At 39.3% G+C, this 26998-nt stretch overlaps 1 protein-coding gene across 3 annotated transcripts in view; it reads left to right on the top strand.

The window, feature by feature from the left end:
- The window catches only part of LOC124182073 (serine/threonine-protein kinase NLK), a 137939-nt gene extending 111432 nt beyond the window's left edge, over positions 1 to 26507 (top strand). The window contains exons 4-11 of one of the 3 annotated variants that reach the window (XR_006870683.1): positions 2908 to 3014; positions 20150 to 20235; positions 20841 to 21050; positions 21197 to 21385; positions 21483 to 21684; positions 22132 to 22225; positions 22547 to 22937; positions 25774 to 26507. Coding sequence is in view for 1 of the 3 variants with exons in the window: in XM_046568869.1 (XP_046424825.1) it covers positions 2908 to 3014; positions 20150 to 20235; positions 20841 to 21050; positions 21197 to 21385; positions 21483 to 21684; positions 22132 to 22225; positions 25774 to 25828 (943 nt within the window). In the remaining 2 variants the exon portion in view is untranslated. The remainder of the gene's footprint in view (positions 1 to 2907; positions 3015 to 20149; positions 20236 to 20840; positions 21051 to 21196; positions 21386 to 21482; positions 21685 to 22131; positions 22226 to 22546; positions 22938 to 25773) is intronic. The other 2 variants (XR_006870684.1, XM_046568869.1) reach the window with 2 other exon arrangements.
- Positions 26508 to 26998: the final 491 nt, after the last annotated feature.

The raw sequence follows: 26998 nt of genomic DNA on the forward strand, positions 1-26998 counted from the left end.
ACAATCGAAAAATATAGTTCCAGGTAGAAAATGAAAATTAATTTTCTAGCCGTTGCCGGAAAGTCTAGTATCCGTTACTATTCTTTCTCATTACGATCACTGTTGCTATATTTTCTTGTAACTGTTGCGAAAATTTAACGCTCGTGCTACGATAAATTGACGTTAAAGCCTTGTTTAACTAAAAAAGTAGAGTAAACCGAAGAAACTGATTTCTGTTTTACTGAATTTTTCTAGTTACTGTAACAATCGAAATTTTTCTCAGTCTAAGACGCGTTAATTATTGCCGGCTGTTTCCTTTGTATAATTTTCGTACTGCTGTAAATCATCGTCCGTCATCGATCCGTATTCGTATAATGATCGGGAATTCGATGACGCCGAGTTCGAAACGGCGGTAGGTAAAAAATGTTGCAATAAAATAATAATTAAAAGATAATTAGCGGGGCGAAGGTGAAATTCGGGTGGGCTTGGAGCTTTCCTTTTTTCTTATCGTAAATTGGCGAACCTCCGTCTGGGTCTCGGCTCGATCTCGGAGCCAAATCCTTGGAATGCGTCGTATAATTTGTGTATACGAATCCGGTGAACCAGTCAAGTTGCATACCTTTGTCGGGCGGCGGTTGCACGCACAGACCTCTATACCTGGCATTCCGAGGAGTGAGGTGAGGACCGGCTTGCCCCTAGACCTGGTTCTTCGAGGATTCTGTTTCATGTTATAACTACAAACCGGCACTTCGTCGAACCTAGTTAAACTGGATTTAGTTTTTTTCCCCAGTGATTGTGTTACCACCGAAGCCGGTTATAAATCAATCTCGTTTCTTTCAATTCTACATTATATACGCACATCGCAAGCAGCATCTTTTTCCTCGTTATTCGGTTAAAAAATTCTCATTATTTATCGTCACGCTTTTCATTTTATCGTTTCATATTTCTGTTTGAGAGAAATCATTTTCCGTTTGTCTCGTTGTAACTTTAACGAATGTTATTCACGTGTTCAACTTACAGCTTACCTCTCATTTCATCTCTTTATTTGTTAAAACTCGTCCTGTTTTTTTTTTTGCCAAGTTTAAGAAGTTCGCTTGTCACCTAATTGACAACGAATAATCCCTTTCCCGTCGGTATTGACCCAAGGTTATAGTCGTGGAATAATCTCGTATTTCCTGATCAGGATCGGGTTATTGTTTCAATTGTCCGCGTACGATGGTTTCGAAGTATAACGAATCGCATGTAAACTCTTATTGGCATCGATCGATGATTCGCAATTCATTGTCAGTCGGAGTACCGACGAGCGGAGAAGTGGTTCGGTGTTAAATTGACCGTTTGAAAGAAGAGCGTTTCGGGTGGATTGAAGAAATCAAACGACAAGTGCGAAGCGTATTCGCATAAACCGATGGCACGGCAAAGTGGCGCGTCGACGAAATCGATATTCGCTAATTAAACGCGAAAAACAAGCCTCGTCGGATCTTTATCACGTATCTTTCCGCATCTCCTTGTCCAGATTTTCCGTACCGTAAAGGCCTCTGTTTTATCTCCCTTCGCGTATGATTGTGAGCGACGTTGCAGGTAGGCAGGAACCTGCAATCGTGAACTCCAAGACGCTTATCGCCAAAGTTTTCTCCCGCAGCGTACTGCTCAGCTTAAAGCTTCCCTCGCAGCAAAGCTCCCATTGTTTAGCTTTGTACGTACCCACCACCGTATATATGTATATATACGCGCCGGCTTAACCCGGCATGCATAATTTATAAAGACCAAAATTTTGGAATTACCGTAAATTGAAATTCTCGGGTAGCGTTGCGTTGCGACTCGCTCACTTGGGTACGATTTATTTATTTACTTATTTTTTTTTTTTCATTTTCTTGGAAATGACGACTTTTCCCAATGTTGACATTGACACATTGATTAACATCTGTTATTTACTTATTGATCTTTCAACAAAGTTACTCTTGACTGCCATTATCGTTCAACAATTATTATTGCAACCTGATTTGCTGCGGAATGTACAGATTAATGTCGACGGTTGATTATCCGATTTTTCACACAAGGATTACGATCTGTGTGTTTGGAATTGAACTGAATTTCAAACCACTTTTATAGTTCTGGATCTAAAACAAACTGATTAAGAGGGCATTTACGGTCATAAATCGATTTGCGGTTTTTTGCATTTTTGTACACTTTCATCCCTCCTCTGATTAGGTTCGTAAAAAATTTTTCGGGGTCAAAGACCTTCAATTTTTATTAGTCTGCGTACGGCCAATTTATACACAAATTGAACTTTGAATGCATTTTTCTCTACTTTTGATTTTTCAAACTTGCGCGCAGGGTTTCTCCTATAATTTTTAACCGATTGAAATGAAATTTTCACACGTTGTTTTTTTCAAGTATTTTTCATAACTTGTCATAGGATTTATCCAAAATTCTCACCCGGGAGTGAGATAGTCCAATTTTTACGTTGAAAAACGATTCATTTTTCGTCATGATATTTAAAAATAAGATATTTTCTTTCAAAATGAAGCTATCCGCAAAATCATATGACTATTTGTGGGCATTTGCAAGTAGATTATGCAAGAAAAATCTGTAAGCCATGCTACAAATATTAAGTGAAAAACCTTGCGCGCGATGAATTTTCACATTTTTACACTCTGTTAAAATTGCACTCGGTGCATCAACCTGTTACATAATTTTTAGGATGTAATGAGAGAAATTTACTCTAAGAGATGTAGGAAAGGCATACCTAAAACCTCTGAAATTTTTAAAACTTTTTCTAAATGAGAAAAAAATTCACCAAAATATCCAAGAATTTTCTAAAATTCCTGTAAATGCCCCCTTAACCTTGCAAAAACGACCTGATATTCCGTTTCTCTTTATAATCAATCATTGTTGTGTAAAACTTTATCTTAATCCATTTGCTAACAGTTACGTGATAACCGAGCTTCTCCAAAGTGACCTGCACAAGATCATCGTCAGCCCGCAGCATCTCAGCGCAGATCACATAAAGGTCTTCCTGTATCAAATACTGAGAGGTGAGTGTAGAGCTTTTTACTTCCCATTGTCGCGACCTATTTCTTTACTCGGCATGTATTTTGTCAAGATTCAAGTGCAATTACTTTACAGCAGACACCAACGAAGGGCATAATAATTTTGGGAGCATGTTTAACGACTACGTATTATTTTTACAAAAAACCTTTCCCCCTGAAACCGGTCTTTTTGATACTCGCAACGATGCAAGCCTGGTCGTTGTTACTGAAATTAATTCGAATATTATATTCGCGAGTCGTATTTCATTATTTACTCAAATTTTCACCCGAGTAATAATCCCGCACTCGATTCTACCCAACCGCGTGTGAGCACGATATAGACGAGTCTGGAATTATAATAGGCAAGAAGCGGAAACTCAATTCCGAGCGTACTCCGAGTATTAGAAAGTTGCCGGCTATGTAAACCCTGCTGCTTCTCCTTACCTCGTGTGAAGACGTTCGTAATAATACTTAAAAATCTTCAAACAAAAAGATCTTCTTTCGTTGCTACATGGAACCCCTCCTCCCCTCCCCCACACACTTTTCCGCCGATTTTACTTCAAGCTATAATGGTTTTTTTTTTCTTCTTCTTCACTCGCACACGCGTGGCGCGAAGTTCGTTCATTCCGTAGTTTAATTTCCGGCCAGAGGTCAGAGCCGCGGATAATTTGCATACTTTCCTAAATATAGATCTTGAGAGGAACCACCTACACGGTCTATAATCTTCCAAAGGGTCACAAGTATTTATAGATCTGTATGGGTTATCCTCTTCGTGAAAGCCGAGCGAGTGAAACTTCCGTGCTGAAATTTGGGGAGAAAAGCGACTCGAGGGACGAAAGAAGTTGAAAAATTGCGTCAGAGTTTGAGCGATTGAATTAAACGACGAGAAAATTTGTTCTTTTAATTTGTTTTCTTCTTTTTTTTTTCCTCGCTGTTTTGAAACCACATTCCACCGTCAACTTCAGCACGTTAACGACGATGTGTTGATTTTCACCGCGGGGTGCAGAGCACAGCCTCTTGCTCACAGGTGTGTTAATCAATATTCATTTCGGCTGGGTACTTTGAACCTTATAAGGGATTATACGAAGGCCTGGCGTGGAGTGGCTGAGGAATGACGAGAATAACGAATCTTCTCAAAAGGTGAATAACGGTCTTGGGGTGACTTGGGGGAACAAAATTTTGCTACAGATTACAGTCAGCAAATACAGACATGCTCAAACAAACCGTTTTCAATTTCATAGGGACCCTTGTTTACTCGCGACGAGAACAGAGTTTTTACAGAAAGTACGTGTTTTATCTGACCATGACTGTTTTCCAAATACCGAATGAATGAATAACGGAAACGAATGAAAATAGAAGACTTGTGATATTAGGAATATTTTCACGCTCCATTATAAGCTGAAGAGCCGAGTCCTTGAGATTCATATTATTCCAAAATATAACGGAATTTGTGAAGAGAGTCCAAAGTGTAACACAGTCCGTTTGAAATTCACGCCAAATAACACGAGCTGAATTTCTTTCTTTTTTTTTTTTTTTATATACTTTCACTTCTAGATTTCGTACACGAAATTTGAACTCCAAAAGTCCGAAGATTGTTCTACATTTGATGTTGTCTAAGAAACTGTGACAGAATCAATATATTTATAGGAGAAGGAGGGAGGAAGGAGGAAGAAGAAGACCAAACAGAGTAAATAACGAATCGAAAAAAGAAGGAAATTCGGGGTTGGCCCGAAGCTCTTTGAGTCTGTGAAAGGAAAGTCGCGAACGGTAAAACTAATGGAAGCCAGAGAGTTTCGAGGGTTGAGAAACCCCTGGTACAAGTCCCGTGCTTATACTTTCTAGTATCGTGTATGACATCACGTGAATTAAAACGAAATTAAAACCCCTTGGAGCAAGGGAGCTTTACATTGGATGGCGAAGAGATTCTGCGACTCGGTCCCGCTCTTGACAACGAGGAAGATGCAAATAACGCGGAGGTACAACAAAGGGAATTGTGCGCGGAGTAGACGCGGCCAGAGGATCTCTTGTCTTCTCCATTCCAAATGTTTAGTTGTGTAATTCACTTTTCGCCTTTCACGTTGCCACCCATTCTGTACGAAATCATGTTTAGTACGATACTGTCCTGGTATAAGCGAGACTGAGTGTTGAGCTACGCTGAAGCAGTGCAAGATACGAGTTGCTGGCTAAGTGAACAATCGTCAAACGATTACTCGACATGTACATTACGCCTAGATACAGAGGCAAGTGACAAAGCCTTAGAGAGAGAGAGAGAGAGAGAGAGAGAGAAACCTCAACCCCTGAATTACAGTGCATCGTACCCCGACACAAGATGTTGGAGTACGTGACGCTAATGCGGGTTTTCGAATACCAAAGTACGAACGGAACGAAAAGCTTAGCTTTACAAGTATTCACAGCAATTAAGATTTAATGGGTTTGGCGGAGTGATTTTTTTTGGCCTTTGTCAGGGATGTAGATCTGGTGGAAAGCGTGATGTTACGAAATGACGAAAAACATACCAGACAAGGACTCCGATTAATTGATCAAGGTAGAAATTCATTTCCACTTATCCAAGAATAAAAAAGTTTGTCTAATCGTCGTGAGGTTGATCTTCGTAACGTTAGTGGACAACTATGAATTTTAAGGAGAAATCGTTATTTCAACAACTTCACAACATTAGGATCATCTCGGGAATTCCGTAAATCGTTCCACAGCAATATGTTATACTCATCTTTTCCAGACTCGGCTTCTTCAACGTCACTCTAAGGCTGCAAAATAATGATTCTTTCCATGTAGTGTTTAGTCACGTTAACGTGACCAATTTCAATCTCGTAAGCTATCGAGCTTGCGATAAGCGAACTGTTGATATGAAACAACTATAACAATTCGACTACTCGGATTCTTAGGGACTGGCCATAAACTACGCAACTCGATTTTATAAAGGCACGTGGTTTAAAAAAAATTTACATATTAAAAAATGAATAAACAAGTAGTTTCTTCTAAATGTTTACTATTCTAAAACATCCGAAGTAACAAATGACGAGACTAGCCTCACGTGTAAATCATTTGAACAGGAAGAGAATTTTTCTCAGCCTTTTCGTGATAATCAAGATGTGTTTTAATTGTACCCATTATGACGGCACATCTTTCCAACCCGTGAATACAGAATAGATACACTGAGAAAAATTTTATTTGTTACAGTAACTTGAAAAATTGAGTAAAACAGGTATCGTTAAAAAAAACTGTTCGAATATCATTGGGACTACGAAAAACGAGGTACGCGTAACCATTTTGCGCGCTATTGTCGATCCTTTTTTGGTAATCGCAACGCAAAATCAGTTTGTGAGGTTTACTCTACTTTTTTAATTAAACAAGGCTTTAACATCAATTTATCGTTGCACGAGCGTTAAATTTTCGCAACATTTGCAAGAAAATATAGTAACAGCTAGAAAACTAATTTTCATTTTCTACCTAGAACTGTATTTTTCGATCGTGGAAAAAAACGAAAATAGTCAAGAACCGAACGGTAACCGTTACTAAAAATTACTCTCAATGTAATATTGTTCGTGGAAAAATAAATTAGTATGCCTTAATTGAAACCGCTTACCACAGAACAGGACCCTTTTAGACTAGCTACTTGGTTTATGGACGGCCCTTTATTTTCGTTTCGGATGCGTGTTCCATGATCCACAGTCTAAGGTGTCACACGTCGCGACTGCAAGTCTTTTGTCGCGGTATCTTGACATTGCTGATAATTTGTACCGCATTTACGGCCACCCTGTATAATTTTTCACGTTCCTTGTTTGCTGTCTTTTTCTTCGTCATATTCGTTTCTCTTCTTTCGAGCTTAAAAAACGAGCGAACCTCCGAATACCAACCGCCTACAAGCCAGTTTGCCAAGTACTTAGCACCCACCAGTGCACTACCGCGACGACTCCTTCTCGCAAAAGGGTGAAATTATTCTAGCGTTTCAAATAAAGGAGTGCTGCAGTCGAGTCCCTGTGATGTAGCTGACAGTATATTATATTTGAAAATTAATGCAAATCTCGGCAAGTCCGCGAGTGCATCGTGAAAAGTCTTCCTCTATTCAAAAACCCTCTTTACGCTGCTTTTCCTTGCCTCTTCGTTTTTACTACGGCATACATGCGCACATGTGGAACGTGTGACATGTTCAAATTTTATGGCATCGTCGAGCTGCATCTCGTACACTTATATATAGCCATCTCGTAATCGTGAATTCACTGGGCGGTAAAGATTGACGTGTTATCTCAACGCCTTACGTCGTTCGGTAAAAATATTTATAGAATTACATATTTCAGTGAATGTACAACGTACGATTTTATCGCTCGTTTTGAACTGCTACTATAAATATTACAGTGGATTAATCCTATTCAAGAGTTGAAAATATAAAAAAATTTGACAACACTGACATGGCGGAAAAAAATTAACGTATTCAGGGTTTTGATTTTTTTTTTTTTCTTACTTATTTTTGAATAGGTACGAAAGATATTTGTGTGGGATGTCCAATACTCTGGATGTTAGTCGTTGGGTACCTGAAATCACTGGATGGTCAAAAAACATTTTTACTATACATCTTTTCATCACAATTGTCAAATAACCACTTGTGACAATGGGATTTTTTTATTAATTTTATATTTTAAAACCGACAGAGAGAAGGAGAGCGAGGATATTTATTATTCAGTAAGTAGCTTTAATCACGGTAACTGGGTCATTTTGTTCCTGGTAGTCGTCTAAACACGATACGTATATCTGAAATATAAATCTATCACCTCGTCCCTCATTCCAAACAATACTCGCAAGGAAAGTATCAGAGCTACCCGGATTACGGATTCTACTGAAACTTCAAAGCGTGTAGCTTGGGTCTAAAATATGGAGTCTCCAATGCGTAACTTTCTCCACTAGATCTTTCTTTGCACAATTCACAACAGGTCAAGCTGCTTAAAATGCGCAGTTTTTACTTCTTTATAGCTCTGAAATAATAATATATTCGCGTACAATCGAATCTATAAGAACCTGTCATCGAAACTTTAACGGCGAACAATAAAAATTGACATCTAAGGGAAAAAAGCACAGCAGGTTTCGTTCGTTCGTACTATCAATTTTACCCAAAGTGAACAGAGGCCTGTAAGATGAAACTATACATCACAGGCTTCATATTTCAGGCCAAGAAAACGAACCGAAGAATTTGAGTAAAATCCACGATTCAGAGGTTTGATACTCTCCTTGTCAGTCATATCCAAGTAGGTGCCAGGATCCATCTCGAACAGGGAGACTTACAGTTCTACAGAATTATGCCTCTCATTAGGAAGACCAATTGTAAAGCTTTCAGGCAAACTTTAACGCTTTGACAAATTACACCGAAACCTCTGCATCCTCGAGTCTCTTGTCTCCGCCTTGTTTCGTACAATGTACGGCTGTTATATTTTAGCCGTGTTCACAAGAGCAGTCCGGAAAGTATAAACTACGATTATGAGGGTCCGTACACTGTTTTTCCAGTGTCTAACAAACTTGGGTAGTGTAATTATAGCGTGATCGAAATTGCTGAATTCATTCTCGAAGTTGTACGCCATGTAATTTTTTTTTTTTTTTTTGACTATCGAGATCGTAGTTACTTTTCATTCTTGAATCGAAGGTTCGCGTTTGTCAGTCACCTACAGCTCGACGTGTCATTGAACCGAATCCGGGGTATCTGTACGGTATAAATTACTTTCGAGAGTTATATTCATACGTTGCCGGGAAGTACGAATAGAGACTGCGGTACTACCTTGAGAACCCATCTAGGTAAAGCTCCTGGGGTGCGTGTACGCAGAGTCGTACATTATTTAAGAGATGCTCGTTTTACGGAGTGTGGAGGGAGGAAACTAACCCTAAACTGCGTCCCGGCGTAAATTCCAACCGACACGCGACCATTTCCTTTAATTGGATCCCTCCCTGTGTGTGTAGGATCGGACAATGACCCATCTCTTACGAACCCCGTGAATTACAACCACAAAGAAAGACTCGGAAAGTTTCGTTTGTGGTCTTTTTTTTTTTTTTTTTTGAACTCATTTTATCGATCGATGAAGTGAAACGTGTTTCATTCTCTCACGCATATATATATTTACCTATATATATATTGATCAGTGAGAAGTTGAGCTTTTTGGAAGATAATCAAAGCGTGAGGAAATTTACACGTTTCCTACTTTAAACGAAAAAACGAAGAGAGGTCATGGCTTTATAACGGGGGTGCCAACGCCTACCGTTTCCATCGAGTTCTGGACCGCCGTTTATACGTCCCAGCTGGCACTTTGGGCACGGATATAGTGATCAACACGGTGACTGGTGCGCAAGCACGGAACTCGGTCTGACGAGGCGTCGTCATCATAGTTCAAACTCATTCCCTGGTCGTCGGCCTGAGAGACGATCCGCAGAGGATTACGCCGTTGTACAGACCTTTGGGCAAAACGTTACAGCTCGAAAGGACGCGAATCTATCGAATTACTCGATGCGTACGAACACACAAAACCCAAACTCCTCTCACCCGCGATTTTTTCGATTATACGGTCGCACTCTTGGAACTGAAAGAAGTTGCCCGTAGTATCGATTGTTTAAGCTTTAATCAGCCGGATGTGATGATAATTTCAGGGGACGGTACACACGCAACGTCTAGAAACTTTTTTAAACTTATAAAATGTTACGTCAGTTTGGAGATACGTTGAGAGAGAAATGCACGGTCAAAATTGTTCCCGAGTTTAACTCAATGATGAAATAATCTTTCGAGAATTCAACCCCAACCATTAGTGGTTGTACCATGTTTTCTCTCAGTCTGTATGGACGCGGGTTAAAATTCGCAATTGTCAAAGTTCTGACTGACCGTTGCATCGAATGGCATTGGTTCGAAATTCGAATCCTCGAAACAACGAAAATTATCAACCTTGACATACGCATTCAGAGTTTCGACATTTGCAATTTGAACTCTAAGGATCCGGAGTTTTGACTTGCGACCGTCTACGTGTACAGTGTGAATTACTAACGACAGAATGATCCGTCATTTGCCATAGTTTAATGCGCATGCGCTACAAATTCGAGAACAGTTATTCGCCAGGGCGACCAATCGTCGTAACTTTAGACGACACTTCGCCGCGATGTATGGAACCGCAAAAATTTTTTAGGTTACGTTCACGACGGTTGGTGACCCTGGCGAACAACTGTTCGCGAATTTGTAGCGCATGCGCAATAAACTCTGGCAAACTACAGACTGTTCTTTCGTTAGCAATTCGCAATGTGTGCGGTGTTCGGTTGCCATTTATAGAAACGAAGAGGTGAAAATTTTGAATCTTCGATAAATCAATGCGTGTATCATCAGAAATTGGCCATCGGATGAACTCGGAGCCATTGCCGGTACAAGAGAGCCGAGGTATGGTGTTGAGAGTGTATAACGTGAAGAAAGAGAAGTCCGGGGGAAACCAGTCCTGCCGCCACCCATCCGTGACCCGAGACCCCGTCATCCGGCCGAGGGGCTTTGCTCGCCGGAGCATCGCTCGATGAGAAATCCAAACTTATACTCCTCCACGTGAATACCGCCTCATCGCGGGAAATATACGCCCTGATCTTTGCCATTGTCACTTCTGCTGCCTCTGCGGCCCATCCGAGTCCCTTCTTCGATCAAATATCCTCCATCGGTTCAGCTGTAACGAATCTTTCTTCCTTTAATTCAAAATCAACAACGCTGACGAGGTTTTATCTGTGAATTTTAATTAGTGTCATGATGATTATTAAGAATCTATCAGCTAGCGTACAGTCCGATCAAAAAATCTGTAACAAAATGTGACGATTCGTAACCTGAGGTTTGCGATCAACTATCGGTTTGATTTCTAATGAGTTTTGTCAGAATAAGAAGTAAAAATTGTGCGAATGAAAATTTTTGCTGAACAGTTTAGAAATTATCAATCTGACTGTAACACACCTTACTTATCGAGCACTTTTTGTTTATGCTAAATTCGGATCGTTTTTCCAATTTCAATGAATACCAGTTCACGAATCAATTTCAAACAAATCACCTGATACGAATTTCTGGGAGAATCATAACTTTACTATACCTGTGCACTCTGTACTGATTTTACGACGCTTTTTTCGGCTAATCGAAGAGATCGTTAAAAATATAAGTTCCGGCAATTTGTAGATGAATAAATACGGCGGATCAAAATTGGCCGTATGTGACCATTTTTTCATTAGTAAAAAACTTGGATCAGTACTATCATGAATTGTGAGTGCTGTTTCGTTTCGTTTAAAGTCACGCTTACGACCGTTGATGTATGTGAGATTATGCATCCATTTTAGGCATAAAAATACAAGTACTCACACGCTAGACTTACACGTGGACCGGCTCTGCCGGCTCCAAGCGCCAAGCGTCTGTAACGCCTGACGTGAACGGACTTCTACTACTGGGCAAGGAGTCGAGACCGACTTTGGTCGGCCAAGTGTAACGTATTATACGCGGACCGATACGTATGGGCATGTGTCAGAAGACGTGTGTCTTTGGTGACGGTGATCGAGCGGCCAGCGAGGAAAGCTGGTAAAACACCGTGTCATACCGGCGCAAGTCTTCACGCCACTTGGAAACCTTGTGCATAAAGAAAACATAGTCAGTTGAGTTTGGCGAGTTGAGCAAGTAAGGATTCAATCACGTTTTAATTACTTTTTCGCGCAGTACAAAAATTTCTGAGACTAGTCAAGGAGTATCAGCCATTTTGATGTACTGGCAGTTGGTGTTCGGTGCACAGAAATAAGCGAATTACCGTTTTTCATCGAGACGATTCGGTAATGAAATGCTCCAAATCTATGATTGGTCTGATTTCCGTCCTAAGGTTCTTTAACGATGCAATCGATAGTTGAAAGTATTTCAGATCACAGTCTTATTCCATTGGTAATCCAAACACGTTTATTTAAAGCTTACTAGCCAGAAGCTCATTATCCGACATTCATTCATCATTTTTTCCGTATAATCGATTGGCGTAGTCAATTTTTCAAAATAACGACTTTCGGCATAATTTGTTAAATTGCAAATGACATAAGCAAAAATAAGCATATTTTATTTTTCCATTTTGTTATGATTGGAATAGTTAATCTGATGCTATCTGATCCAGTTTTTTCCTGAGCTTTAACGGGTTAAACTATAGAGTATTTAAAACGTTGTTCGGCTTGAACATCATTGGCAACTTCGATTAAGCACTTCGCCATTTTTTTTTTATCGTACATCTAACCGGAACCATTGTTATCCTATACCAACGCTCTTTCATAACGCATCCAATTAATCGCAACGTGAGCGAATCTCTGCATTATCTCATTTCGAAATACACTCAGAGAAATTTTTAGTTCCGGTTACCACTCAGTCCTTAACTATTTTCATTTTTTACCACAATCGGAAAATATAGTTATAATAAGTACAAAATGAAAATTAGTTTTCTATCTGTTACCGTAAAGTCCAGAATCCATTACTATTCTCTCTCATTACGATTACCGTTGTTATATTTTCTTGCAACTGTTGCGAAAATTCAATGCTCGTGCAACAATAAATTGACGTTAAAGCCTTGTTTAACTAAAAAAATACGGTAAACCTCACAAACTAATTTTGCGTTGCAATTACCAAAAAAGGATCGACGATAGGGCAAAATGTTTACACGCACCTAGTTTTTCGTAATTCCAACAATATTCAAACAGTTTTTTTAACGATACCTGTTTTACTGAATTTTACAAGTCACTATGACAAATGAAATTTTTCTCAATGTACGTTCATTACAGCACGCCCGAGTAAGAATAGAAGTTCCTTCGACTTTTCTTTTACATTTTACGCCGTCTCGTCTTCGGGGTGAAATTGAATTTCGGTGCCAACCTGAGTCGTTTAGAAAATTGTCGACGTCGAGCTTCGACGGCGTCGTCGTTGGATTAGTCTGCAGCTATACGTGGCATAGGAATCGGCGAGAACCGAGTACGGTGAACCCATCCGCGTCGAACGTAAAATCGCTAGGCGTGACGTATCCGCGAAGCCGGTCTTGGAGCCTTCGGAGATAACCGAGCCACACGGTGTGCACTTTGAAGAAAAGCTGAAGATTCCATTCGTCGCTCGAACGCGATTCTAGCTCGACTTGCAGACGAGCATCCGGTCGACGTTTATTAGTCAATATCAATTCCAGTCTCCGTATAACCGATATTATATGGATATACGCTTCTAGTCTGTATATAATTAATGATTTTATACACGCCGTCGGTCGAAATTTAATCTTAAACAGCCTCGCGCTTATGATATTAATCGTTATGCCGTATACATCGAATTTTACACACCTTATATTTTCTCTCAAACTGTTTATCGCTGCTCGTCTTTATATATAATACACACATATATCTATAAATAATAACTATTATATTTACGAAAATTTTACAAGAGATCTATTTTGTGTATAGCATTAAATTTGCTGCCAAATAGGTAGAGAAATTTTTTTTTTTACAACATATAGTTTGAAACTAATAAACAGCACACGAATCGAAAATTCGTGTACAAAATACTTTTCAAAATTGTATTGAAAAAAAAAAAAATTTTCAAACGCGCGTTCAAAATCGTTACCACAGGGAGTGCTCAGAGGCTGTAACTGTCAAACAATTGATCAAGGAAGTCAGATTCCTGATCATTGTCATTTTCACGATGCCTCTTAATTGTCTCGATCAAACGACCGTTTCGTAGCTTCCAATGCCGAGAGGCGTTTGAATCTTTTTTCTTGTCTTTTTCGATGGAACGAAAGGTTCTGCCAATCTGTTGCAAAGAATAATTGCATAATCGGATACAGCTGTGCTTGCGCAGGTTAATAAGTATATAAGAGAGAAAAAAAAAATAAATATAAAAAAAATAAAAAAAAAAGAAATCCATGACGACGATAAGGATAAGGACAAGGATAACGAGACAGCGAAGCGGCGCGCATCACAATATATAACGACCCTTTCATACGTGTATCCGGTAAGTGGTTCATGCGATTAGAGGGAGCAACCGAGTGTGTCTCGGCGTGAATATTAACCTCCGACATACGTTCCTGCGGAGCTGTGTATGTACGCAGGTAAGAACATCCCACGTATCTGCCTTGCGATCTTAATTTTCTATCCGCAGCCCAGGTATGAGGTACACCCGTGCTGCTTCATGTTGTCGAATACGTAGGTACGAAGGTACGGATGGATGTGTAGTAGCCGCGTTGCACCCCGTTCTCCTTCGCTAATTCATTCGACCGTCGACTTCCGGAGCGAGGCTCCGAGGCACCTTGCCCATTTCCGCGTGCCCCTTGATGTCCCTCCGAGATCATTGTCCTCCTCGCACGTGTCCGTATCAACGACGTTGAATTTTCATTACGATTAATTTCCTCGCCTGCTTTAACATTCCCCTTACTGACCTTCTTCCGCTCTTCGACCGTGGACTGACTTGCGACCCTTGTTCCTTTTTCGAGCTCGACTGACGCCGAGAAAAATTTTCATCCTTTTGGAGTAACTGGGAAATTTTAGTTGAATCAATATCGTTGAATATGGATGAAAATATTCAGGTCCTCGTTATTGGCGGTAATACAATCGTTCCACTGCTAATTGCAAAAACGGTAATCTCTTGAGTTACAAATTATTGCAACAGACAAAAGAAAATACAGTACGACTGGCTGTAAAGGAACTGAACCGTAAACGCAACTAGTAAATACCGGCTATTGATACAGGCTGCACGTTTCATCGGTTTCATTTCTGTACAGACAAAATCATCCATGTTGCAGCCCTAATTTTGATTCTTGATTGTGAAAACTAATTCCTCGATTTCTTCTATTATACTAAAAGTCAACCAAAGCCTGCCAGTGTAAAATCCTGTCAATATTTTTTTTTTACATTCATATACATGTGATCGAATTGTGAGTAACGATGAAAAATGACAAACTGAGAACGTTTCTCAAACTTTGATACCTCTGATACACTATTTTTTTTCTTTCCAATGAGCAGATCTGTCATCTCTAAGATTGGAAATCCGACGAGCAAGCTGAACCACCAGACGAAACACAGGGGCAACTCGTTTTCAGCAGCTAATTATCCTCATGTCATTCGCGAGTAAATTAGCGTTAAAAAACAACCTTGCAGTAAATATAGATTTTTGTAAAACACAAAGGTCTTTGCTATTCGCTGGGCAAGGTCACGGATAAATTAGCAACTCGACTGATACGTTAGCGGTTTGAAATTATACCGGCAAGGTCAGAGCATCTTCTTATTCGCTCGGCAGCTCCTTTCTCACGGTTTTAATTTTACCTCTTTCCTCCCCCCGCCTTATGTAGGCGGTGGTGTACGACCCATCTTGATTTTTACTACACCGGTTACACCATCCGTTTTCGCTCCATTGCCCACCGCAACGTGCGATCATCTTCATCTCTTGTTTCCCGCAAGATATATTCCAATATATATATGTATAAATCTCCCACGTTCTACCCTCGCTTTATTGCCATTGTCGTTATATATTTAGTACGTGCACCTATATAGAGTTATCCGTCCTAGTTTGCTTCTTCGATAGGTAGAAATCGCTTCAAGCTCGGTTTCGCTTCAACTCTTTCCGATTACTTACTCTTCCGGTCAAACCAATCTATGGCTTGTTTTTTTTTTCCCCCTACCGTTTTACCGGTAACGGTTTCTCACAGTTTTCCAACTTGGGTCCAAGTACCCAGAATCGACACTTGGATCCTTATCGATATGACCAGTTCAATCTCATCGTTGGATTTGGAATCATAGACTCAATATTTTCGTCTCTGTGAGTAATTTTCAGCGGTATCAATGACGTATCGAAAATTGAAACACTGATTATTTCACCCTCTTTGACTTTTGAGCTTGACTGTAATGCGCAGTCTAAACTCGACTAATTGGCGACCTCTCAACATTTGCGGGCTCGTGGCAATTTGCTGGACTCGACTATATCGAAGACTAGCCAACTCGTGTCTCTTCTTCAGCATAAATCTTGCCTGTCTAAATTTTGCGTAGCTTGTTATTCGATAGCGCGAGGCGTTAAACTCTACAAGAAGAAGAAGAAAAGCAACGGGATGCATAGTAAAGAATTACACTATGATTGTAATCGTTTAACGGAAGTATACGAAACGTTCCCGATGATACGAGACGAAATTCAAAGAACCAATCATGAAAACATAATCTTTCAAACAATCTTCGCCAAAATTCGTGCGTCGAAGAAGAAATGTCGAAATCTGAATAAAACCTGACGTTTGAATCCAGAAATAGACAATCAAATTTAATTAGTCTGAGTTTTTTTTTCGAGCCCCAAGTATCCTGAGCTTGACTCACCCCACAGCGCAGGATTCGTTGTATGTATTAGGTACCTAAATAAACATTGACAGTTGCGCCTGACCGAGGTGTATCCGAATCCCCTGTCGCCGCGTCTCATGAACCTTGATGAACAGAATTAATACCTCCAACACCGCGAGACGAAACAACGACGCCAATGTAAACACGTATCTAACCAACCTATACGATGACAGATGAGGGGGTAATTCCTCCGGGTGAATCGCCCGTGTAGCTATTTCTTTGACGGTGAGTCAATCGGAGCTGCGATCTTTGTCCGAGACTTTCCGTCGTAGTCCCGATACCGTGAAAAAGAAAGATGATGAGGGTGGATTCGCCAAGGCGATCCTCGTTCGAAGGCACAATGTTGGGCCGGGACTTCATACGTCGAAATTGGAACGAGTCGTCCGAGTTTATCGGAGTGACTCACTGTACTCGGTAGGTACGTATGTACACTTGGGGACAATGAATTTGATACGGCAAATTTTTTCCACCAGACAGTTACGTCGGCAACGCAGAGAAACCTACAGCGCCACAGTCGGCCGAACGCGAAACTAACTCAATCTCAATAAACGTAATATAACCCATGAATGTCGAATCTAAACTTAGAATACGTGTCAATCCAACAAGTCAACAAGTCCCGCGGTATTCTAAGGTTAGATTCGACGGTCATGGGTCACGTTATCTTTATTAAGATTGAGATTGTTTCGCGATCAGCCGACGGTGGCGCTGTAGGTTTCTCTGCGTTGCCAACGTAACTGTCTGGCGGAAAAAATTATCCGTCTCAGATTCATTGTCCCCAAGTGTACGTACGTGCGTCCCTTGTTCAAGCAGCGACTAGTCGAGGCTCCGAGCTCATATTGCATCCCTTGAACGACGATCCCGGGATGCTGTCGCACCCTCGGCTTCGAACCGAAGGGAAAACGGGAGAGGCCCCAGTTTCCTGCAGAGTGCCGCAGAGTGTCAACTGAATAGGGAACAGATTACCTCGTACAATTCGACTGTTTGCCAGGGGTTTCGATTCCCTTTCCTTTCCTCGGATCTTCGCTCGTTTTTTACTTATTCTGTGTCTTCACACGCGACTAGCATCTGATTCTACATCGACAAGCCATTCATTTGAAAATTGAAGGAATGATTGCAATTTATTTATATTGATTCAGAGTGATTTCTATTGTTTTACGATGATTTTCAACCGTTTTACCCGATTTTCAGAAATTACTGATTGGATTGAATTACAGGAGATCACAACCAATTACATCGGAACTCTGGAAATCACTTGGAACGTTGGGAAATCATCGGAAATCAATGGAAATCACTTGTTGAGCTGAAAATTAACGAAAGTACATCGTGAAACAAAAGTCACCAGCATATTATTGAATTGAATACCGTTTGGAGTTTACCGCGAAATTTGTAGTGACTGTCATGATTGCCAACATTTGCCGTGCGATTTCTAATTATACCGTGTGATTTTAAGTGTTTCGCAATGATCCCCAATGAATTCAGTTATCTCGATTAATTCTTCGTTATTTTAAAGACCATTTCAGTTATTCAAGTTCCTTTGATTTACAATTCCTGTTTCAACTTAAATTTATGAAATCCTTAAGTGGATCGCGCCTCGTTTCACATTCTCTCTTCTTTGCACCCAACCGTCGCTGCTGTACCGGAGGAGGTTATCCTCGATGAATATCGCGCCCCTTAGATTCCCTGCAAAACAGAGTTCAGTCAATCGCTTCCATTTTGTCCGTCATTTTCTTGCAAACCGAAATTTCGGGAAGTTTTAAACACGTATAAGCATGTAGAAACGTTGATTTTATACGATGAACATATTACAAGATTAGCTTGTGATATATTTATTTACATATTATGATAAATGATGAACATATTACAACATTGGCTTGTTACATGTTTATCAATCAATGTTTCTACCTATTTATACACGTACAAAACTTCCCACAATTTCGGTTCACAAGAAAATGGCGGCCAAGGTGGAAGCGATTAGCCGGACTCTGTTTTGCAGAGATTCTAGTGCCCCTTTAACATTCTAATCGAGAAGGAATGATTCCCGCTGCTAGGCACTGGGCTCACGTAGCGTTGTAAGAAATAATAGTATATTGTGTGACAAGGGACGAAAGTTAGCGATTGCGACGAGTGTAAAGTTTGGCGCCTGAGTGAGGCGAGAGTGGCAAAGACACGAGTTGCCATGGCCAACTTTTGGCCCGAGTCACACACGACAGTTTTTGAAACAAGGGGATGAAAAGTGGCGGGGGATTTGCGTGGTAGTTTCGCGGGATGCGCAGTGGTCAATTTCTTCTTTCCCCAGGGACGAAAGTAATCTCCCAAGTGACGAAAGTGAAGCAATTGTGAACCGCGCATGCGCAAACCTATCTTTACAACACTGGAATGAAATTGGCTACTTTAGTCCAGCAAAACTACTACTCAAACCACCACTTATCCCTAATTTTTAAATGCCCAAACCCAGTGATCCTGATCCAGCAAACAACCTTCGTCTCATAGTTTTAACACGAGCGAAATTTCACGCTCGAACAAATGACTGCCGACAGTCTAGAATGTCGACGATTTTCGTCAAGGTCGTATACCAATTCACTTATGCCTCCTTTTACACCACAAGGGTAACTAAAACTCCGGTAGAGTCCAACTCCAACCAATAACTACTCGCCTAGTTAACAGGTGTTGGTATACTAATTGCGTAAAGTGATGGTACCCCTGCAGTTGAAGGCTGGTAACGGTATCACGGAAATTCCTTAACGGATGCAGGACTTCGACGTTTCTCTTGAAATTCGTCTGATCGCGCAGGATTTTACGCCTATTTCGACACTATCGTGAACGTATTTTATCGTGAAATTCCCGGCTCGTTATCGAACTTTGGTAGGATTTCACACGGTGGATTCTGAGGCGGGTGTAAATAACGGATGTATTTCTGAGACCTGAGATTTGCAGATATGATCTTAGCTGACTAACTCTGCCGTTTCTCAACTACGATTAAGATTACGTAATCTTGAGATCCATTGTGCAGACGCCGTCCGTTAAACCGCCTTCGCAATTCAGGCTTAAAAATTTATACAGTCCATTACAACGTGCCGAGGAGCCTGCTACGTAAAATGGAATTTCTAGCTTTATGTAACGCTGCTTTCTAGCAACACCTGCAGCATCAGGGTATCCAGCGACCTGGAAAGCCCGGGAAATTTGAAACTCCTGATACCTTGTTGTTAAAATGCTGGAGTTGAGCGTTCTTTATGAAAGAATATATGCATCGATGTGTGTATATTCTTACTGTTATAATCCGCGGAGATATTTTGGAGAAAGGTGCAAACCTTATTTGTTGATTAATGACCATGGAAACCCACGTTTGGGCTGCTCATTTTGTTGAAAACAAATACCTATTTGTTTCACTTACGTGATCTGTTTGGTTCTGTTCAAAAGGTGTGCCAGAGTAAGCAACCGGCTTTTTTTTTCACACCGGTGATAAGTTTCACCTCAAGTCTTAATTATTACTAATTGAAACGCCCCGAGGGCCGATGAACCGTAGTGCAGCGACTGCTAATTGTGCGGTTTATAAGTTTCCAAGGCTCGGTGTTATTTCTTGTAGATCCTACAATATCTGCTATAAGGGGTACTGCGACAGTAGAGGAAGTATTCATAATATGTGGCCAAGCCGGTCCTTGGTTGTTTGCATCCTTTCTACGGCGAGGAAGAACTCCCCAGTCCTTCATTTTTTCCAGCCCCCTCTTGTTATACCGCAGAGATTAACGAGACGGCTTTCCCTTTGTTTGTTTCAGGATTAAAGTATCTGCACTCGTCGAGAATTCTGCATCGTGATATTAAGCCGGGAAATCTGCTGGTAAACAGCAATTGCGTTTTGAAGGTAAGCTTGGTTTGCTTCTTCTTTTTTTCCGTCATTTCATTTTCATTCACGTACGCATTAAAAATCCGCATCTTCAAATTCAGACCTCTCTTTTATATCTTCGACGTTCAGCAAACTCAAAGAATCACAGTGTATATGTTGCACATTTATACGTTTCACTTTTTTTTTTAACATCACACATTACGCTACTCGGTTGGATTTGTTGATATTATTATTATATTGAAAAGTACATTCTCCAGTTTCTTTTTACGTGCTTTGAACTTGACTGTTCGTCGACTTGAAGCGGTTTAATGAACTTCCGATTGATATTAATTACGTTACCGGATAAAATGGATTATGAGCTTAACAAGTTACGGATGAAAATTATTGGTAAAACTTTTTCGCGGTTCTTAATAACTCGATAAAAAGTAAGGAACTTTATTTTATGCTTGGTTTTTAAGCATCCAGAGTTGAAATGGTAAAACTTTGGTATACCGATGTGCTCATAAAAATTTTAAAAAGCGGTAATTCGGCGCGCACACGCAATCGAGAAATGTCATCGCTATTTCGCTATCACCAATTGGTACCAGAAAACTTACCGAACCTGTATCTCGACGCAATTGCAGATCTGCGATTTCGGCTTAGCGAGAGTCGAGGAACCTGACCAGAACAAACACATGACTCAGGAGGTGGTCACGCAGTACTACAGAGCACCAGAAATTCTTATGGGTGCACGGCACTATTCAGCAGCAGTTGACGTGTGGAGCGTTGGTTGTATCTTCGGTGAGCTTCTCGGTAGGCGAATTCTATTCCAGGCGCAAAGTCCGGTACAACAGGTGAGCGATCTTACCATTCCACTAAGAGTCATTGGTCATTTAGGGTCATTGAGAGTCATTACAGTGCATGGAAGTAGACTTTGGACTGAAATTAAGTGATCCACCGCAACGTATCAGACATCGCACATCAATTTTTATGCTTTCAGCTCGAACTAATCACGGAACTGCTCGGCACTCCTTCGATGGAAGACATGAAGTACGCCTGCGAAGGAGCCAGATCTCACATGTTGAGACGAGCGCCGAAACCACCTTCTCTAACAGCTCTCTACACTCTCAGCAGTCAGGCTACGCACGAAGCTGTGCATCTCTTGTGTCAGATGTTGGTGTTTGATCCGGTAAGATTCTACGAGATGCCGGTAGCCGGCAATGATCCGTGAAAATTTATCATCCTCTTTCTAACGCGTTAGATTTCTATCTTTTCCTTGCTTTCAGGACAAAAGGATCACCGTCGTCGACGCTCTAGCTCATCCTTATCTCGACGAAGGACGACTGCGTTATCATTCCTGTATGTGCACTTGCTGTTATACCGCAAGTGCTGGAATGCGACAGTATACCGGCGATTTCGAACCTGCCACTTCACACACCTTTGACGATTTGTGGGAAAGAAAGTTGACCAGTGTGCAGCAGGTGAAAGGTACGTCTCCCAACAATTGAACAATTGGACGATCGATGCATCCTTTTTACATTGAGATGATATTAGAAAATTGTATACGGAAACGGACGCGCATATGTCTTTCACTCGCATTATCGTTACCATGCCGAGATATGTAAGATCGTTATAAAATATTTATACTTGTGCTGAAGCTGAGAAAAAAACAAAAAAAAAAAAAACATTGTTTTTCATTCAACTACGCAAGGCGATGTTTCAAAGATCTTGAGTCATATAACTGCTGCTTGTAAAGTTTATTGAACTTTTGTCGTAAAATTGCCTCATTGGAATAATCATATAGTATCTGTTGCCTTTTAAAAATATCTTTCTCTGTGCGTGCGGATCAAACATTATTATTATTGTTATTGTTATTGTTATTATTAAATTATATCTACACTTTGGTTATTTATACTTTTTCTTTTTCTTTTCCAGAGGAAATGCACAAATTTATCGCGGAACAGCTGAACACAACGCGCGTACCACTGTGTATAAACCCACAGTCAGCGGCGTTCAAGAGTTTCGCAAGGTAAGCCGTGGGTGGCTCAGTAATAGTCGCCTTCAGGCACCCACAACCAACCACAAAAATTAAGAAAACAAAACAAAACAAAAAAAAAAAACCAAAAACAAACAAACAAACAGAAACATAAAAAAATCAACCAGCCAACCAATCAACCGTAATCATTCACTATCCATCCAAAGAGAACATACAAAATTTTTGTGTGATAAAACAAACGATCCTTTCGCCAAATCATTCCCGCCATTCCCCGTTTACCAAGACGTCGACCATCCCCGGTCCTTCATCCAATGAAAAAAAGTAAAATATTTTTTTTTTTTTTTTTGTTTAAAGAAAAAGAAAGAAACACCGACACCTCGTCACGTATTATCCTGAGAATCAAAAATGATCGAAGATGAACGAAATCCTGAATAATAAAAATATTCCAACCGTACTGAACCAAACTTTCCTTAAAATATCCATACAATGATCATTGTGATTCGTCTGATACTGATCTTGATCGTCTTGCTTACTGCCGTCAAGTTAGAGCAAGCCATCTGCCAACCCAGCACCGTGCGCCGCGTATACGTACACATTACCACTACCGAATCAACTATCTACCACTGTCAGCTACCACTATCGACTACTACTACTATCAGCTACTACCAATCGTTACGTCTTCTCCTGAACGAAAGAAAGAATGACCGAGAATCATCTATAAGTCGGCCCGACCTCGCTCGCAGAGGTACTTACCTTAACTTTTATCTACAATACCTTTTATCATTTATAGATTTGTCTTTTAATTACAGAGATCGTTTAAAGATTGAACACATCTATACAGCGACTTTGTTAAAAAGTAACTCGTTTATTCTTCAATTCATATCTAATATTCAAATTACGCGTCAAACGCCTTTGTTGTTTATTCGTTTACCAAAACTCATTCGATTATACAGTAGTGCGTAATAATTGGACTGCTCGATTCAGTTGACGGTAAAAATAGAAACTGTTTTGTTATTTGCGGCATATTTTTTCGACGTAACGCAGCAAGACACAGTATTTTAGATTCATAATCGATGAAGCATACTTTTTGAATGGTATTTGATTGCTTGCTTACACTAAATAATTAAGTGTAAGATCGAGAAGAATTCAACGTTGCCAAAGCATCGAACTAGTAATTATTTTTTAATCGTTGAACTGAACTTTTTCTTTGAAATAATTTAGGCTTATAAAAACGATTTTTGATCGACGCGGTAGAGGAGTATTCATATTTTGTGCGTCAAACTTCGTTTTTGCGTGGACCGTTTCCAATATATTTTTCAATGAGTTTAAACAAATCAATATTACGAACAATGAATTAATTCACGACGTACTTCTCAGCTGGGTGAGACTCGCGAATAAATGCTTCGCAACCGTTTCGCGAATCTATTATCAAAAATTAAATTTTATATTACCTTTAAAAACGATAAAATAGTCTATGAACTATATTGGAAATATTATTTTGAAAATTCATTTCACAGCGATGTAAGTATTTTGCGACTGTAGAATGTATTTTTAGAGACGGTAAAATCATTTGATATTTTTCAATAAATTGCCAATATTTAATCAAATACCAGCAATTGCTCTTACCCGTTAAACTTTAATCACATATTTCTTGGTAGACGTTCGGAGCGACTGATTTGAAACAATTAGTAAAAATTTTCAACATTGAAGTGAGTAGTAGAAAGTGAAAGTAAGATTCATCGAGTTACTGAGCAGTAGTCCTGTATACATGTAAGGAAAAAAGAAAAGGCTTAACAAAAAATAAAAGAAATAAACAAATAAAATAAACTAAAACGATGATTACGTAAAGAAGGCCTGATCAACCATGCAGCCTTCAGTTCATCTTGTCGCAGCAAAGTATTTCGCTAATTTTCACTGGCCAAACCCCATTTCCATGTTAGATGCCCTGTGAAATCCCTGCAAAAAATCCTGATATACATCCACGATAGGTTAATCTAACCCTTGTCACCCGTAACCCTGCACCCAATTCCAATCCTGTAGTTAGATCAGGTTTGTAGTTATGATATTTTGATTTGCTCTGCCAAGCGATATTGCCTGTTTTGTTCGTTATTCATATTTTATATTACGCTATCGGTCGTTTTACTTCACCATGTGGTAAATGATGAATTCTGGATCCATGTTCTAATTGCCATTCGCATCAAATCTAAAATCGTCGGATTTCGCAATTTGCTTACTGGTTGTTCGTAATAGAGAACATTCATACATTGTTCTTCTAGCCTTCGAACTTGAAAATTTATGTTACTCTTGTAGTTCTTGGTTAAATTTTTCCAATTTACAAAACTTTCATCAAGTTTTTGTTGCCCGTATGTAAAATGATAGCCAGTCTTTTAATTTACGTAAACTTATGAAACTAGAACTGCGTGGTAAATTAAAAGAAAGCATCGACGGGCTGGAAGTTTAAACATTTGAACGCTGCTTCATAGATATTAGCTGTGCAACGACTAAGATAGATTTTTCAGTCATTCAGCACACACATTACATGCATTCTTGTTAGAATTTCTTTTAATTTCTCGCAAACGAATACTCCGAGAAATACACGATTAAAACTAAACTAGTCTGCTGATCAGTGATCAACTGTAATTGAGATATCTTCATTTGTTGATCAAATATACTATAAATCTATCAGATCGGGACCTTTGACTGTGGAAAGGCAGTTCAAAAGATATTAAATTTTTATTAACGTGAATCAGAAACAGCAGATTCGCACTTATTTTTTGACAAGTGGCCTACACACGATTGTTTTCATTTTCTCTTTGACTGGAATTTTCAGTTAATGTGATGCACAATTTTATTTTTATTAGACTATATTTCTTGGCAAAGCAAAATGTGTTCTATAACACTGATAGTAGCTTACATTAAATTAAAATATCTGGCTGTCACACATGCTGACAGCTGCATGGATATCAGATGATTATAATGTTAAGTTTACGTTGATATGTTGTATTCTAATTATGTTAATTAATAAGTTGACACTTTAATGAAAGTTCACATTTCCTTAGAAATGCTCACCAATTGCTTATCGAGTTTTAACAAATTGACGAAACTTCGCTACATCATTGTCATTATTGTCCTGTTTCAATTTCGCATCTGGAACATACGTACATTTTAATTAATTCTTACTATTGATAGTGCCTGTGTTAAATAATTTCGTTTATCATAAATATATCATGAAATGGTAGAAAGAAAAGGCAAGAAATTTCTTTGAATAATTTCTTTCTCATTGAATTTTTGTCTTGCTGATTAATTCGAAAATATTCTCTCAATTGATTATGAAATAAGCTTGGAATTCATATCGATATCATTACGATGCTAGAATGGACCAATAATGTTAGCGTTGCATTCTTTCTTTTCAAAGTCGTCCACCTCAGCGTAATTATGAGGCATTCAGAAAATGTCAACTATTTCAAATGTTCTTACTATTTTTAGAATAGCCAGAGATATGCATGTATCACTTGGGCGTATGAATATAAAACTGAAAGCGAATACCGTCCAAGGTTTTAATATCATTTTATAACTTACAGCTCAACGGTGGCCCATCCTTCGGAACTGCCACCCTCTCCGCATCAATGGGAATAATGTTTTCTTTGGGTCCAAACACATCCGGTTTTCTACAAAGGGCATGACGACGAATGGTCAAGAGAATTGCATTTGTCGCATCCGGTGAAAGGAAAGAAGAGATGAGAGAGGAAATTGTGCAGAAGAAAACTAACCGAATCCAGCCCGAGAAGAACGGAGACTATCGAAGCAGTTGGGCCCTCAGAGCACTAAGAGAGACAATAGACTGCTGAGCAAGTAGCCTCAAATTCAAGTCTAGTTAATAGACGAACGTAGCTAAATAATAGACAAATAGTAAGAATACAAAATAGCAAATATTAGCAACAGAAAGAAGTGGAACACTGAAATAGGCCAGTTTTTAGCTTGATTCGTACAAAGACAGCTGGTATTTAACTGATCGCAGTTATGAACACTACAGCGTTAATTCCGTATGATAATAATAATAATAATAACACTAATAATAACAATAATAGAAATAAAAATGACAGTTACAATGACAACGTGTACCATAATAGGTATATACGCTGAACACGAAAACTTTGTGAAGATGAGTGCGTATGTAGTAAATTTAGTAGAAAACAGTTTTTTGGACGAGCATGTAAAGAACGTAATAAGAGCATAATATAGTTTCAAAGGTATGATCTTATATTATTTCGTTTGCATTAAAATGACGCAATTTAGTTTCATTACTTTAATCTTAATATATATATATATATATATATATTATATATTACATATATATTATATATAATATATTAATATAATATACAATATATATATGTATATATATATATAAATATATATAAACGACTGAAAGTTGTATCGTATGACAAGAAGCTAGCTATTCCGCTGAATATGCAATATCATATGATATACGTCTGCTGTAATCGTTTATTCGATTAACTACGCCGATATTGTTGTTATGGTATTAATTCGTCTGATAAATCAATGGTGATATATAATAAAGTAAACGAGTATAGCTCATGACGAAGATGTATCATATCTAAGCACGGCATGTATATTACATTATTTAGTGAGTAACGTTGAAAGATTAGTCCTGCAACCGCAATTCCGGAAGTAAACAAAGGAGAAAACAATATTCCAATATTCGCATGCCACTGCCGAATAATCTTTTCGCGACGTGATCGAAAATTCACGTCAAGAATACAGATAATGGGGGAAAAAAAACAC

This window comes from Neodiprion fabricii, chromosome 5, assembly GCF_021155785.1.
Source record: "Neodiprion fabricii isolate iyNeoFabr1 chromosome 5, iyNeoFabr1.1, whole genome shotgun sequence".
Classification (NCBI taxonomy): Eukaryota; Metazoa; Arthropoda; class Insecta; order Hymenoptera; family Diprionidae; genus Neodiprion; species Neodiprion fabricii.